This window comes from Saccostrea echinata, unplaced genomic scaffold (genome assembly GCF_033153115.1).
Source record: "Saccostrea echinata isolate AGI-Se365-2 ecotype Australia unplaced genomic scaffold, CSIRO_AGI_Sech_v1 ptg000033l, whole genome shotgun sequence".
In the NCBI taxonomy this organism is placed as follows: Eukaryota; Metazoa; Mollusca; class Bivalvia; order Ostreida; family Ostreidae; genus Saccostrea; species Saccostrea echinata.
The window spans coordinates 639,274-651,725 of record NW_026889782.1 but is presented as its reverse complement, the minus strand read 5'-3'; the positions used below and the strand labels follow the sequence as shown (position 1 = coordinate 651,725).

At 35.2% G+C, this 12,452-nt stretch overlaps 1 protein-coding gene and 1 long non-coding RNA gene across 2 annotated transcripts; one reads left to right on the top strand and one right to left on the bottom strand.

Moving 5' to 3' along the window:
* The first annotated feature begins 7,260 nt into the window (after positions 1-7,260).
* LOC133198562 (putative nuclease HARBI1) lies at positions 7,261-8,672 on the top strand. Its single transcript, XM_061334638.1, has 3 exons — positions 7,261-7,599; positions 7,695-7,949; positions 8,216-8,672. Exons 1-3 carry the CDS (start codon positions 7,265-7,267, stop codon positions 8,439-8,441), a joined length of 816 nt encoding a protein of 271 aa, XP_061190622.1. The 5' UTR covers positions 7,261-7,264; the 3' UTR covers positions 8,442-8,672.
* A 2,290-nt stretch (positions 8,673-10,962) lies between these two features.
* On the bottom strand, positions 10,963-11,858 carry LOC133198561 (uncharacterized). The gene is made up of 3 exons (XR_009722492.1): positions 11,799-11,858; positions 11,565-11,600; positions 10,963-11,057 (listed from the first exon to the last, which is right to left on the bottom strand). It is a non-coding gene; the product is annotated as an uncharacterized LOC133198561 (long non-coding RNA).
* Positions 11,859-12,452: the final 594 nt, after the last annotated feature.

Sequence of the window (12,452 nt, the reverse complement as noted above, 5' to 3'; positions counted from 1 at the left end):
GCTGCCTTTGATATGTTTTTACAAAATAACTGAAAGTTGTTTATACAATAATGCTCAGATCGAAAACAAAGAGAGTATTTCATGTGGATATCATGTATTGTTTTATATATGGATGAAATGCTATAATTATTTAATGTCACAAATAATAGAAATATTACTCCACTGTACTAATCCCGATACATATGTCAAAGAGTTTGTAAGTAAATATCTGTAGAGGGAGAAAAAAAGTGTTGCTTATAAATACTTTCAACACAGTACAAATGTTGATCATTTGAGCTTTGATACTAGAAGAAGGAAGTATGCATTGTTGGGAAAACGAATCCGTTTTACGATTTCAATCACCTACAACCTGTATGATATCAGGCGCAACAATGTCAGGAAAAACTCATTTTATTTATCGCATTTTACGAATTCAAACAGAATGTTTGAAATTCCGCCACACAAAATAGTTTACTGTTATAGTCAGTATCAACCTTTGTTCGAGGACATGGAACAAAACATTCCGAATTTTGGTTTATATCAAGGGTTACCGTCCAAAGATCAAATACAAGAATGGACGGAAGATATGAAGCATATCGTGTTGATTTTAGACGATTTAATGACACAGGTAGCAAAAAGTGAAGAAACCGTTGCAGTTTTTAGCATCGCGGCACATCACAAGAATTGCACAGTGTTTTTTTAACCCAGAATTTATTTTTTCAGTCAAAGAATTTTCGCAGTTTGTCTTTAAACTGTCATTACGTGTTTTTTTTTTGTTCTTTGAGAGACTCGAGACAGATACTGTCATTTGGGGCCCAAGTCTATCCAGGGCAATCCTCGTATTTCAAGGACACATATCAAAAAGCAACATCAAAACCATACGGATACTTATTGGTTGATATGAAACCAGCCAGTCAAGATCAATATAGGTTGCGCACGCATATATTTCCACAGGAAGACACCGTGATATATTTACCGAGGGAATAATACCAAAAAGAGTTATTTCGAGTACCATGAGCCTTCTGGCGACATCAAATGCAGCATTCCTTAAAACATTATGTTCAGAGGACCCCAAACAAAGAAAAGCTTTATTAAGAACGATGACCGAAAACCAACAACAGGCTTTATGTGAGGTAATTTTAAACGTGTACAAGGGGACATTTCCATTAACGAAGTATTATATTAAGAGATTGTCTCCTCATCAAAACACCATTCATAAACTGAGCAGCAAGTCGATAAAGACGAGTGCCAAACGAAATCTATTACTACGGGAACATACAATACCACCTATTTTACTGAAACCGTCATTGAGTATACTAAATAATGTCTCGGGAGTTACTTTTAATACCAAAAGAAAAATATGACATACTCTTAAAATCAAAAGAAGAGCCACAGATCATTCAAGGAGAAAAAGACAATTTACCAAACGAGCAATTGGAAGAAAAGAAGAAAAATCAACAAGGTTTTGGATATATCGTCAAAAAGAAAACAAACGGACCCCCACCCGGGTTTCCTGTGCACAAGTCTATACAAAAGAAGAAGAAGAAGAAGCAGCAATGGTTTAAACTTTAATCAGAACATTTTAATTCATGTTGTTAAAATATACAATAAATCATAAAAAAAAGTCTTGTCATATGTTGTTCTATAATATACCAGACTCCTGGTTTAATTACATGGACATAAAAGAAAAAAGATAAAAAGAGCATTAAAAAAAATTGTACACTTATCAATATCCGTAAGGTAAAGTGTCATACGAATCTGGTAGTATTGCTCTCTTTGAATAAACAAGTTGATATTGTTTATTTTCTACAGTGTTATATATTTTATACAAGTATTTAGACCTAGTGATTTTGCAGGATTTGTTACAGTCAAAGTTTTGCTCTGGTCAGTTGTAACAATGTCTAACATGAAACGAAAGTTTAAGATTTGTGAATTTTTATAATTGAGTGAAAACCCGCGAATGCGACAGATCTGCTCTCCTTGAAGTGATCTAAATGCATAGTTTTTAGGACCTCCAGACACGAACTCTATAATGTAATCATCAGGAGAAGCTAACTCGTTAGTCAACTGTCCAAGGTAAGGTCGAATTTCTGGTTCTACATCGTCTCCTCTACTGACAAAGAAAACGGAATCAGTATCGAAATATAAGACACGTCTGTCGAGCATGTGTAAAACGTCATAAAGTTTTAACCTGGCCCAACAGGTCGTGAATGCTGCAATAAATATATTTGTCTGGTAATCTTCTTTAACGAGACCACTTTTGTTTCTCCATGTAGTATGGATCAGTTCATCATTAATGATATGAAAGTCTGTGACCTCTTTAGACGGATCAAAAAGATTTGCAAAAAAAATTGTCAGCTTCAGTATCGTGAAAAAAGGATGTTTGAGGCATGTTTAAGCGCTGCCCAAATTTTCCCCAAAATGAATTTAAAAGTAATTTGGCAATAGATCTGAGTGCGAGGTTTTTGCAAATAGCCTCGCGGTCTAGTTGAATATTTTCCTTAGCTGCATTATCAAAAATATATTGCAAAGCATCATCTTCCATTTGTATGTCTGTCGGCCAACCGCTAGCCTCTTGTTTTATTTTGAGAAATAAATCAATGTATCCACCGAAAAGGTCATTTCAGGGTCACCAGGTGAAGAAACACAATCAAAATGATATACTTCATACGTTTTAACAATCTTATAACCGGCCTGAACTGCCCGAACTATCTCTGGTGTACACCATGTTCCTGTGATACAGCGGTCTTCATCAGGGCAAGTACAACGCAGTTGTCTCTCCTGTTCTGCACAACTCCTACACAAAGCAAACACTAGTTTGTCGTTTATTCTTTGAGGTAGAACGGGAAAGTAAAGATTTCTAGGAGGCAATACTTTTACTTTAGCTAACCCAAAATAATTTTCAATGCTTTGAAAATCCCTAGTTATGATTTGGGGGTGTTTAAGGGGATATTTACAATACTTGTTAACGGGACAGATAAAGAGAACAAATATCTAAATAATGAATTTTTTCATCTTCTTCGACTTTCTTGTACAACTTAACGGCGTTAGTTCTCCCTCCATAAAATGCATCTCGGGGGTTCAGTCTTTTCTGTTAGTCTAAAGAGGCCACAAAGTCGGACACCTCAGTGTTGTCTGTCATCACTGCGCAAAGTCGTGCTCCCAAATAGTCACAACAGTCATACCGAGAGATTTGAGATATTTTTTCTTTTTTTTATAGTTAATGCAAGCAGTTCATCTAAGGTCTGATTAGTGCGCGGCACGCGAAGTCTACGTTTTTCCGGGTAACATATAGAACGCCCATGCCATAGACATCCATGAAATTCATAAGCGGTGTTTGTTTCCCTACAACATCCATCTAATTTATATTTTGAATTTGGAACTTTATATTCTCCATCATTTAAAGCATGTCTTATATATAACGGAACATTTCCTTCTCTCTTTTCTTTTTCCATTACCCATTCTAACCACTCAAATGAAGCTTTGCTATACTGATCGCGATGATATCCCGATGATGGAACTTGAGCAAGGGGACTATCGATAAATTGCTCCTCCTCTACAAAATAATCGTCGTCTTGTAAGGTCTGTGTGTTAACCCACCCCCTTCCCGGAATGTTTACGCGAACTTCTCCATCAAATCGCCTGGCTTCTGCCCATAAGACTCCATCCTCGTGTCTAAGTTTAACTTTTAAGTCCTCGTGCAGAAATTTAGACTTAAAAACTACCATGCAAACACTGGCAATGGTTACATGGTGGAACGGATCCACGCTACCTTTTAAATAATATTCAATATTCCCCTCGTCATTTAATTCAAACGCACCTTTACCTTTAATTTCCATCAAAGTTTCTCTAAACTTTAAACAAGCTTGACGAAGTATATCAACATCACTTCGACAATACTCTACAATTTCTTTGGCAAAATCAAATTGTTTATTGTTATCGATTTTCGCCTGATACCATGCTAAAAAATCGCTTCGATCTGTATTACTCATAGTATCACATCCGTAATGACTAGGATCGGGGTATGGCCCCACGTAACTTTGATTATCAGTTGTATTGAAGAAATGAGGGAAATAACCTTTTTTTAATTCGCTTAAACCAAAAGCTTTTGGTAGATTGGATAGTTTTGAAGGCAAAAAATTGTAAGAGTCGAGAATTCGGATGTTTAATTGATTCGCGACATGTATGTACATAAGTTTTGATCCCGAATAGATAACTTCCGGTATGATACTGTTCTCGACTAGATATTCTAATAAAAAAATACCCATCATATCCCTTCATGTTATGAGCTAGCGCGGTATAATTTTTATGATGTTCTCAAAAAAGCCATTGACCAAACTGTTGTTTAATATTTTCTCCTTGAAAACCGCAGGTCTCTTCACATGGTTCATTATTGATACAATCATTTTCATGATCAAAATGATCACATTCAGGACATCGCGTTCCGCAGAATTGACACTTAACGTCGATGTGTTGTTCATCTATACACATCTCGCAAACTTTGTGAGTAATGACTAAATTTGGAACGTGTTCAAACTTTCCGCAATGCGACTGTTGACAATTTGAACACAACGAAGAAGTCGATCCGCTGCAGTCTTTACATCGCGCCGGGTCGTGAGTATATCCTTCGGGACATTGTAAAATGCAATCGCTTTGCGTGCACTCAAAATAAAAAAAAAATAAATTTGGGGATGGATTTCTTGCTTTCGTTTGGGCGTATGAAACACAGGTGGTCATCTGGGACATATTTCCCGCAACTCTTACACATCCACTCGCCACACACGTGTTTTGGGGGTTCAAGCACCTTTCGATCTATCACTTTCTGACATGTGACACACTTCCACCACCTGGCATACGCCGAATCTTTTCGTTTACCTTGCGGAACTAAATGACTTTTGTAACAAGAGAGTGATCGACAAGTCATATGACATAATTTACAACTCATTTTCACTCTAGATGGTCTACACTCTTCTTTTCTTTTACATACGTAACACGTGGATTCACATTGATGTAAATTTTTGTACGGAACTAAACAACGCGAGCAAAACTTTGACTTGCCAAAAAACCCACAAATATTAACAATAGCATCGAAATGAGGAATTTTGGTTCCAGTAGTTTTATCTTCTACATGTGATAAATATAAATAGAGACGTTGTTTTATACTATCTTCGGGAGGGGTTTTGATAAATTTATTTCCGCCTACAGCCCTTATCACCAAAATATCAACATTCAAAAATTCTTCAAAAGCATTAATATCCGAAACGGCTAGACGGTGATCTGTAGGTACACCGACAAACCTACAAAGTTCTTTAGTGAGTTTAGTCTGTCGTTGTCCTGGATCCTGATGATGACGCATTTTTGAAAAATACCATTGAGGAACTTTTTTATATTTCCAAATTAACTTTTCTAAATTACGCTCGTCATCACCTTCAGTGAGTGAATGTCATTCCCTTGTGAGGACATGATTGGCTTTGGCAAATGGCATAGTTATAGCACGAGCCATGCAGGTTTCGTCCTGGACATCTATTCACAAAAGATCTTACGATAAATCGTAGACGTAAGATTGTCGTAAGATTTTTTTGGAGACTTTGAGCTATTCACAAAAATACTTACGATAATCTTACGATAAAAAATTATCGTAACTTTACGAGTGCCCTGAGGCTGTCGTAAGTCTAAGATTACTATGGTAACAGTCTTAGAGGTAAAAATGGCCGCCGCATTAATTGTATTAATGAAAGAAAAAAATCAAAACAGAACTAGAAAATTACCTACACCGAGGATATTTCGAGACAGAACAAATCCGCTCGAATCAATGACGGACAGTGACATACTAGCACGGTACCGTTTTCAAAGAGAGGATATTTTACATTTAACGGACCTTGTGAAAGATGATATAAGAAATCCAACTTCCCGAAGTTATGCGGTACCTGAAATAACACAGGTATACATTCAATATACCAGTACAGACTACTTTCATTTTAATATTTTGTTAAAGTATGAATTCCATGCCCGATTGAAATCCATTGTAAAATTAATTCTAAAAAAGGGGACTCGTTGTGTGTACTCGTATTGTGTTCTTTTCTTTTTTTTTTTACCTTACTGTTTTATTAAATGATAATATTCCCCTATTTTCTAATGATACATGCAGTTTTTATGGATAACATCCCATTTATTTTATATACTTCTTGCCGATGTTCAAAATTTCTGCTATCAAAAATAGAAAGCCTTTATCGTAAAAATCTCCCGATAATTTTTTAAACACCAAATATTTCACTGTCTACTTTGTATTATTAAAAATGAAGAGGAATTCAGTTCAGGAAAAGTGTCTGTAGACCCAGTAAAGTAACATTCACATACCAAAAGGAAGCTTAAATAGCTTGTTCACAGTGGGAATAATCTAATACCCCCCCCCCCCCCCCCCGGTCCGGTTTATTAATTCAGAGAAGTAATAATGTATGGTAATGGTATCAGAATATTTTTGTCTGAATATTTACAAAAGAAAGATATATCCTTGGAAATTGCTATTTATCAATGGTTAAAGTTTATATTCTAAAATCTTTTTTCCACATCGTCACAAGCCAAGGTTCGGGGGAGGGCGTGGGGTGGAGATCCATTAATTAAATTTGAACAATAGGTTAAGCAATTTTATTTTTTTAAATTAACAAAATTACAATGTTAGATGCATTTTATGGCATTTATTTCAGCACACGTACCCCCAATCGCTTCAACCCCCCCCCCCTCAATACACATACAGTATAGTCAAATCAAATATTTTGTCTCTTAGTTGATTAACCTTGCCCATAACTTTTAATTGGTTGGAGCTATGGCTTTCGTATTTTACATGTATATTCCACAGGCGTCGGAACCGCGGGGGGGGGGGGGGGGCTTCCCCCCCCTTTTTGCAAAGATAGACTTATTACACTACATTATTTGCTACACCAATTGTTTGTATTCTAGTTGTGTTCTACCGTATTATTATACTTATTAATGTGTTCTGTGTGGGCCTTTACCAATTACTGTAATTGTGTTTGTGCCAATTAAATATTTGTATTTGTATAGGCATTGAAAATTGTGGCTTACCTTTTTTGTTGATTTAACCCCCCCCCCCCCCACTTTCAATTAGCCACCCCACTTTCAATTTGCTTCCAACGCCTATGCAATCCTCAAGACAAGACCTTCCTTTGGGTACGAATACATTTCACCTTTTAAAAAACCGTTAACCTTGGCCATGACTTTTGAATGGCTGGTGTTTCACAGACACATCTTGTCTTATTTAATTGTGTAGATGCTGGTGTGTTTGCGATACTTGGCAAAAGGAGACTTTCAGTCAGAGTGCGGGGACATACACGGGATTTCCCAGCCCACGGTATCCAGAATTATACACAGAGTTGTTTCAGCCCTTGACCTGCGATTGCAAAATATTCAATTTCCAACATCAGAACATGAAATCGTAAAAACCAAAACACAGTTTTACAGACTTGCAAGCTTTCCTGGGGTGATAGGCGCTATCGATGGGACATTGATTCCTATCCTGGCTCCAAAGGAAGACGAATATGTGTACATATGTCGTAAAGGATATCACGCCTTAAACGTTCAAGGCGTGGTTGACTCAGCTTTAAGGTTAGAGACTGATTATTCATATACTGTTCATACGTGTACATTTACTTCTCAAGTATAAACAATAGTGTATATCTTATGATATATGAATATTACAGATTCACGAACATGGTGTGTAAGTGGCCAGGATCCGTTCATGATAGTTTCATCTTTAACAATAGCAGGCTGCGTGAGGTTTTGGAGGGGCTAGGCAACTGCTGGTTGGTTGGTGATTCCGGATACCCCTTAAAGTCGTACTTAATGACCCCAAAGCTGCATCCACAAACAGAGGCAGAGGAGCGCTATAATAAGGCCCACGGACAGACAAGGGTCGTTGTAGAAAGGGCCTTTGGCGTCCTCAAATCGCGTTTCAGGTACATGTATAGCATCAACCATTGGTTTTAATCTTGTAAAAATTGCATTTAATTTCACCTGGGTTATTGTTTTCTAGCAATGTACACAAAATTAATAGCCTGAGAAACTCAAAAACTTTCAAACCGTTCCTACAATATTTAAATTCATACCGCCGAAATATGGCTGAAATATTGCCGACTAGGCGTAAAACAACAATAATCGATCAATCAATCAATCAATCACAAAATTAATATTGAATGAGGCTCAATATGGTCATTTTTTTCAGGTGCTTGCACAAAACTGGAGGGTGTTTGCCATTCAGTCCTGAAAAGTGTATTAAGGTGGTAAGTGTTGCAATGAAATTGCACAACATGTGCATCGAGAGGAAAGTTCCTTTGGTTACTCCTGGGGGTGATATAGTTGACATAAATTCTGAGGAGGACACTGTCTGCCTGGGACAAGATCGTGATGGTACACTGCAACGTGAAAGACTTGTTCATCTTTTTGTTTAGTGGTAGCTCAATAGTAGGTTATCCTCATATATACACAGGTATCATTATACCTTTAAAAATTCTACGGATTCAATTATTATGTAACTGTCTGGTTGAAAAGACATATGCTGGCTTAGTGCATCCTTACCACCACGAAACAAAAAATGAATAAGTTTCTTATGTGGCAGAGTTCTGGAAAAATGACAAGATAAACTCTTACTCTTAATTTTGAATTAATTTATCTGTGTACAAGTAATTTATAACAAGAAGAAAAAAAAGCTACATTTGTTTGTTTACTCACACATAAACAGGGTTATTTTAAAATAAAAATTTAATTAACAGATTTGAAAAGTGTTAAGAACAAATGACAAATTTCTATTTTATGTAAAAATTGAAAATTTCATTTAAATCAAGGATCAAAAATTGTATACAAATTTAAAAAAAATGCTGTGTTTAATGTATGTTGCACATACATGTAAAACTTTATGTTTAGACTGGATTCTTGTATATCCATTTTAAAAATACCGGTATGTAATACATGTGACTGTTCTATAATATATGATATAAACCAATGAAATTGGAACTTTTTTTGTAAAATAAATATTTCTTTGCAGCAGCATCATAATTTCCTTATATATTAAAATGAACTAACAGAAAAAAATGGAGATTCTAAAAATTGATTGAAAATGACTATTTGAAGGAAATTTGTTATAAATAAATATATTTCATTGCACAGAGTAGGATGAAATTTCAAAGGAAGATAAACAAGAGCCCCAACACTAGCATGAATCAACACGGTCTTGCTTTTTTCATCAGAACATATAAAGCAAAGTATTTTCCCATTCATTCACATAAAAATCAAAAATTGTAACATTTAATTTATACTGTGGCCCCAACATTAGCTCTAGGGGATCAAAATGTAACCAAACTTTTTACATGGGAATGCATTAGTAAAATCATAACTAATATGACCCTGCCATTTACAGAAGTAAACATGTTTTAGCAGAAAAAAATTGCTTAAGGAGGCTGGGGGGTCAACAAATTAACCATCAGATATAACTTAATTTTTTAGGTATATCTTAACCTGTCAACTTTCATTTTGTAAAGAAACATTTCATAAATTTTAGTTTTAAAATTTGATCATTTTTGTATATCTTTATATGGAGCTCTTCTTCTAAAGGAGATCAATATAGTCTGAAAATGGCCACAACCCTCCCCCCCCCCCCCCGCCTTCTTAACTTGGGAATGATTACTATATATATGAAATCTCTTTATTACACAGTCTACCCAAAAGCTGTAAAAATGGATACTTAACAAGAGAGAAGTTGAGATATATTTACCGGGTATGCCTTATGTGTAGCATGTAAAAAATTTTTGTGTTGGAGCACGGAATTAAGGTCAGTCAGGTAACATTAAACAAACAATCATTAATGTGATAGGTAAACAGATGACACACAAAAGACAAAAAGATGAATGCTAAACACTTTGATAAGAAGAGTTGATCCTCATGGCCCATTGGCCACAAAGCTCACCTTAGTCAATATGGCCTAGCTGTTCATTGTTAGCAGATTTTTTTCTATTACATATTCCCATGTAAAACATTAATCCTGAATGTGACCCCACCCTACCCTGGGGTTCATTATTTGAACAAATTTGAATTTACACTACCTGATCATTTGAACAAACTTGAATCTACACTACCTGAGGATGCTTCCATATAAATATGACTCATCATGGCTTTGCTGTTCTTGAGAAGAGGATTTTTAAAGGTTTTTCCTTTATATTTCTATGTAAAACTTTGATCCTCCATTGTAGCCCCATCCTACCCCCGGGGATCATGATTTGAACAAACTTGAATCTCCATTACCCTAGATTGCTTCCACATGAGTTTCATCTTTCCTGGCCCTGTGGTTCTTGAGAAGAAGATTTTTAAAAGATGCTATTAATTTTTCACTAATTCTTTATTATCTCCCCTTGAAAGAGGGCGTGGCCCTTCATTTGAACAAACTTGAGTCCCCTTTACCCAAGGATACTTTTTAGCAAGTTTGGTTGAAATTGGCCCAGTGGTTCTTGAGAAGAAGTCGAAAATGTTAAAAGTTTACAGACAGACAGACAGCTAGACAGACAGACAGACTGACAGACGGACGCCGGACAAAAAGTGATCAGAATAGCTCACTTGAGCCTTTGGCTCAGGTGAGCTAAAAATGTTTCATATAAGTTTCAACTTTTCTGGCCAAGTGGTTCTTAAGAAGAAGATTTTTAAAAGATACCATTTAAATAAACTTGAATCCCTTTTACTCAAGAATGCTTTGTGATTTGAAATTGGCCAAGTGGTTCTGGAGAAGAAGTCAACATATGAAAAGTTTACAGACAGATGGACAATAAACAAAATGTGATCAGAAAAGCTTACTATAACTTTCAGCTCGGGTGAGCTAAAAACTAGCCACACATGTAATAAATACATTACAACTCAAAATATGTTGGGCCTTTGGCCTGCTCTTCAAGGTGTTTATTTTTTTTTCTTTAGAGTCACCAACTCCTCCAAAGACGCCAGTATTCTCCTCTTGATGGCAACATCTTCCCTCATTATCTCCAACATTTCCTTCTGAATGATGAGAAGTTCAGATGTATCTTCTCCTAAAAATTAAGAATAATTAGTAAATACACTTAGGCAAAAATGTTTAAATTAAAATAATATATGGACTTCTAATAATAGTAAAACAAGCTAAGATGAAAGCAGTTTTAATCAAAACACAAATTGAATTTAACTCTCTTTGAACAGGAAGGTAATTAAAATCTAATAAAATATATAGATGATATTCAATGTTTTGTAGATGAATATGGAATTTATTTCACAAGTGCGACAGGATTTTTGGATATTTTCACGAGTGCGAATATCATTTTGGTATCCTTTCACACTGTGAGAGAAAATCACTTTTATTCAATAAATAAATCACAGTATTTCACTGTTGAAAATGTAATAAAATGTTTTTTCCTCTAACATGTCCTTAATTATGAAATAACTCAAATAACTCAAAAGACAATAAAAAAAATCATATAAGATTTATGAATGTATTTGGAGTTGGAGGCCAAAATTGTCAGTGTTTGCAAGATAACTGTCATGAACATATAAAATCAACACACCTGTGTGCTTCTGCTTTCTACTGCTTTGTTTCTCATCTGAAATCAAACGATATTTATTAGGTAATTACAGTTAAAATCAATAACTTTAATTTTTCCTTTTTTCTACTCATAAAATAAGTAAAGAAGTATGTATAATTAAAATTCATTCTGTATGAATTTTATAAAGAGAAAGAGAGAGAGAGAAAGGAAAAGCAAATCAATAAAAATATACATATAACACTTTTTACTACTTACATTTACTTCTTTTAGAGCCATCCTGATCCTCCAAAGTTTTACATGTATTAATGACCACTGTAAAAATACACTTTTATTACTGCAGATATATGCATACACATGTATATGTTCTTTTTTTGAAATTTATAATGTTTCAATTCTCTACATTTTGTGAAAAAAAAACTGTTTTCAAATTGTCATTTCATGGTTAAATACCAATAAAAATTAATGTTTTTTAACCCACAACCACCTCTTGCATTGACCTAATGAAGGTAACCTAATAAATCAAAGCTTTAATTTTTCAGTCAACATGGTCAATGGCTAAAGTCTTGTGAATTTTGATGTATTTGAAAAACACTGGGATGTCATATACATTATTGTTTACACCATATCATTGTTTCCACTACAGAAATGTGCCTAAATTTGTTAAAAATAGTTCCTTCTAGACATCATATGTAAAACCATATGTAGCAGGATAAACAAAATACATGATAACTCTCTTGAAATAGAAGCAGTATTTGGGCTCGCCCTCTCAAAACATCTTTCCTCTCGGATACAAGATCCACGAGGAGAGATATTTCTCCGGCACTCCAATTCCTTTTCCTAGTACTGTCGCTCATGTTGCGCAATCGTCTGCTACTTTCACTTTTCCCGCACAGCGTACTGCGCATGAGC